We start from the raw sequence: 4,153 nt of genomic DNA on the forward strand, positions 1-4,153 counted from the left end.
GCAAACGGTGGCCAAGCCAGGATTGACGATCAGGAAGGTTTTGCTGTGTGTTTGGTGGGATTGGCAGGGAATCATCTACTATGAGCTGCTCCCCTACGGCCAAACTCTTAATTCGGACCTGTACTGTCAACAATTGGACCGTCTGAAAGAAGCAATCGCCCAGAAGCGGCCAGCTTTGGCCAATAGGAGAGGAATTGTGTTCCATCAAGACAACGCCAGGCCACACACATCGATAGTGACTCGCCAGAAGCTCCGGGAGCTTGGTTGGGAAGTTCTTATGCATCCACTTTATAGTCCGGACCTGGCACCAAGTGATTACCACCTGTTCCTGTCTATGGCGAATAATTTTGCTGGTGAAAAATTCGCCTCAAGAGAAGCTTGTGAAAATTGACTGTCCCAGTTTTTTGCCAATAGGGACGAGGTTTCTATGAGAGAGGCATAATGAAATTACCTTCAAAATGGCAACAAATTATCGAACAAAACGGTGCATATTTGACCAGAATCGGATCATTCTAACTATGCTAAATAAAGCCTTCAATTTAATGCAAAAATAATAGATTTCTTTTTACTACACCTTATACTTTTTCTATCATTTCAAGGAATATTTCGACCGTACTTGGTCCTCTTCAGCCATGTCTTAAAATAAATAAAAACCTTTAATAATAATTAAACAAACATATTAAAACTTATAAATTAATTTCGGTGACGGTGTGCAAAAGTATTAATCGGATCAACTCATCTACAATCAACAATATGCATTAATGATTCATGTCATACTCAAATTCTAAAACGTGTATAAAATATAGATCAATTCTTCGGTTAACAACGAGAAAGGATAATCAAAATGGTCACAGGAACAGTCCAGTCATAGTGGTAAGAATATTCCAGTAGTATAAAATGGTTGTATGTTCAAGATAAACTGTAACTTCCTCTTGGTACAGAACGATTAAACGGAATGCATAAGTCAAAATCCCATTCAACCTTAATCCTTCCTTTCTTAACTTCATAATTTTGCAACTAAAATCGCGTTTTTTTAATAAACGATGTGAACGATCTTCACCGTACAGACAATGAATCGCAAATGCTGTCCAAGTATGGACGAAACTTTCTGTGAAATGATAGAAAAAGTATAATAAAGAATTAATGTTTACATCTTGTAAAGCTCGTTTATCATAATGATCTGATAGAAGCCTCTTATTTTAAACTTTAGACATTTTACTTTGTTATATAAAGAAAATATACGAATCAAATTGCGTATTAATTTTTTTTTTATTTGTATATAGAATATAACTATAGAATTAAAGTCGATTTTGAAAAATAGATTTTTTTTTCTTTTTTTCGATGCTGTTATTGAGTGTGATATTATACACAGGAAAATTTTATGAGATAAAATGGCAGTTTTATGTTATACTCTTTCTAGAAGTAAACCTTTCGTCGTTTTGAGTGCGTCAAAACAAACGGATATAAGCCGGTTAGCCGGAAAGATAGTAGTTTGCGTAATTAAATTTTTCTCTCGTCCTCCGTTCTTTTTAAAGAACGCCCCTTTGAAGTGGTCCATGACACTGATATACGTCACAAAATTAAAACGAAGATCAACAATCCAGTATGTAAATGAAACCACAACTTGATACGTGTCTTGCGGTTCATTAACAGTAGCTATTGTAGTTAAAAGGTTAAATTCTTAAACAGATAGATCATGGTCAGCCTTCCGTCAGACTATATTATTCCTGGATTTGATTAAGAAGTTAAATTCTGCGAACAATGTGATATTTATTTAGTATAAGAACATTTAAAATCTTGTTACTATTCTTATTACTAATTTAAACCAGAGCTTTAAGGATTAACTTCAATTTCATAATTTTTAATCTAACTTCATTTTCTCGAGTTTTCTTAAGAAGTTTTCTTTAATTACATTATTCTGCTTCATACTGAGTTTCAATCGCACCACTAAATAAGCTGAATAAAATAAGAAAAATACTCATCTTTAATGAAATTTCGCATTGCAAATGATTATTTTTCCATCTCAAAATACGTATGTGTGAGTTATATGGTGCTGATAATTAATATTCCTGCACTTGAAATGTGATATATTCTCTATATTTGAGTCACGGTGCTGATAATTAATATTTCTGCATTTAAAATTCCATGTATTCAAATAGATGCATGTATGTAAATATATATATGTGTGATCAATTTTATCGGTAGAAAAATTCTACTATTTGTCGCTTGACTTTTTAGATTTCTCCAATATTAAATTATAATGATAAAAACTTGTTTGGTTAAAACAGACGCGGAATATTTACACGATAGCGACACGCCTCTGTATAATTGATGACAACATAAACACATGAGAATTGTTGACAGTTTGCATCCTTTCACGATTACATTATAATGAATTATTTGTATGAACAATTGCGATAATCCTGTTAAATCCCACATATACTCTCATATCACGTATAACTCATGTCACACGACATTACATGCTTCCGTGTGAGTAATAAAAAGGAAACGATACTTTTGTAATATTTCCTTTCCTTTAATATAACTCTGTCATGTTATTTACGTAAAAGTAATATAGAAGCTATTGAAACGCGCGTTCCTTCCATAAGAGTCCAAGCTTGTGAAAAAATTAAAACAATTTTTTACCACGGAAAACGTTCTACGTAAATTTAAAAATCGAAAGAACCGAATTTCAGTTTAATTAATATAATTATTATTCTTAAATGAAGAAAAAGTTCAATCGTATTTATTAATGTTACTAATGTAAATAAAAAATTTTACGTATTACGAAAATAATTTTAAAATTATTATTTGTAAAAGAGACGCTTTTCTTGAATGTTTCTTTAAACGTAAAATCTTATAGTTCTCAAAGTATTATATAAATGTATTATAAACACGCTTATACTTTTCACAGAAATAACGTGTGTGTATAATCTTTGAGAAGAAAACTGCTTGGAATTTTTTTAATAACTGACAATTAATATATTTTATATTGTATTAAAATGAGCTTTTGTATTAAACTGCAGTACGAAACAGTATATACTATCGTACATATTAAACGAAAGTAATTGCATACATTATATTTCGATATTTTAATCAAAGGTTTAATTAGATCAAGGAAATAATTTTAAATCACGTTATTTATAACTATTCCGTGCAATAAACTACAAAAGTTAATTGTGCTTTACACTATTTTCTCCCTTGAATTAACATTTACATCAATATCGTAATAATATAAATGTCGCAATATTATATAATTATAGAATTACAAAATACAGTATTCTTAATCAACCACATGTTGCGTTAGAACTATTATTTCAGAAATATAAAAACATATAACTTTATGTTTAAAAATGAAATAATAATTCTCTTGAAAATCTCGTTAATGTTGAATTTTAACATAATGGTCCAGATTTAAAAATGTATAAATTAATAAGAACATAAGAAAGTCCATTTACCACTAAACATCGGCATCGTGAGTTCCGGATGTAGTTGAGCCAATTGACGTGAAAGGTACATTTGACTACGGCAATAAGTAGTTGACAGGAGGACGTCCAGTGTGCCACCTCTAACCGTGCCACCAGAAGAAATCTCACCTGCGGGATTACTTTGTTGACCCGGTCCGGAAGTTACAGTGGCGGCAGAGCCACTTGCAAGAGGATCATTATGTCCTGCAACAAATCAATACACAAATAGAATTATATTACTCAATCAATGAAGAAGTTAATTATCTCACTTATTGCCCAAGATTAAGGTCAAAATTTTATTGTAAAGTAAAGACATTTAATTAAAATTAAGTTATATAACAGAAAATAAAAATAATAATAAAAGAAAATTCTATTTATTTATATCTGGCATTTGTTCTTAATAATCAATTGTTGATATCATATTTAACATTAAAAAATTAAATGTAAAAAAAGATATCTTTTTAATTAATAAATTTCTCAATCTGATTGGAAATGGAACTCAAATATTCAAACATTAAATACGAAGCGCATTACATTTCCGAGTGTTAAGATGTTGAACTAACATTCATTTAAATTAAATTAAATTATTTTTTCAGAAATAAATTAATTTAATTTAAATGAATGTTAGTTCAACATCTTAACACTCGGAAATGTAATGCGCTTCGTATTTAATGTTTGAATATTTG

General features: G+C 30.3%; 1 protein-coding gene across 6 annotated transcripts in view; it reads right to left on the reverse strand.

Moving 5' to 3' along the window:
• LOC108747285 (protein furry) overlaps positions 1-4,153 on the reverse strand; it is a 34,113-nt gene that overhangs the window by 15,562 nt on the left and 14,398 nt on the right. For all 6 annotated transcript variants that reach the window (XM_018484670.1, XM_018484674.1, XM_018484673.1 and 3 more), the window contains one exon: positions 3,459-3,671. In XM_018484670.1, the coding sequence (XP_018340172.1) occupies positions 3,459-3,671 (213 nt within the window). The remainder of the gene's footprint in view (positions 1-3,458; positions 3,672-4,153) is intronic.

The sequence above is a fragment of the Trachymyrmex septentrionalis genome, unplaced genomic scaffold, assembly GCF_001594115.1.
Source record: "Trachymyrmex septentrionalis isolate Tsep2-gDNA-1 unplaced genomic scaffold, Tsep1.0 scaffold197, whole genome shotgun sequence".
Classification (NCBI taxonomy): domain Eukaryota; kingdom Metazoa; phylum Arthropoda; class Insecta; order Hymenoptera; family Formicidae; genus Trachymyrmex; species Trachymyrmex septentrionalis.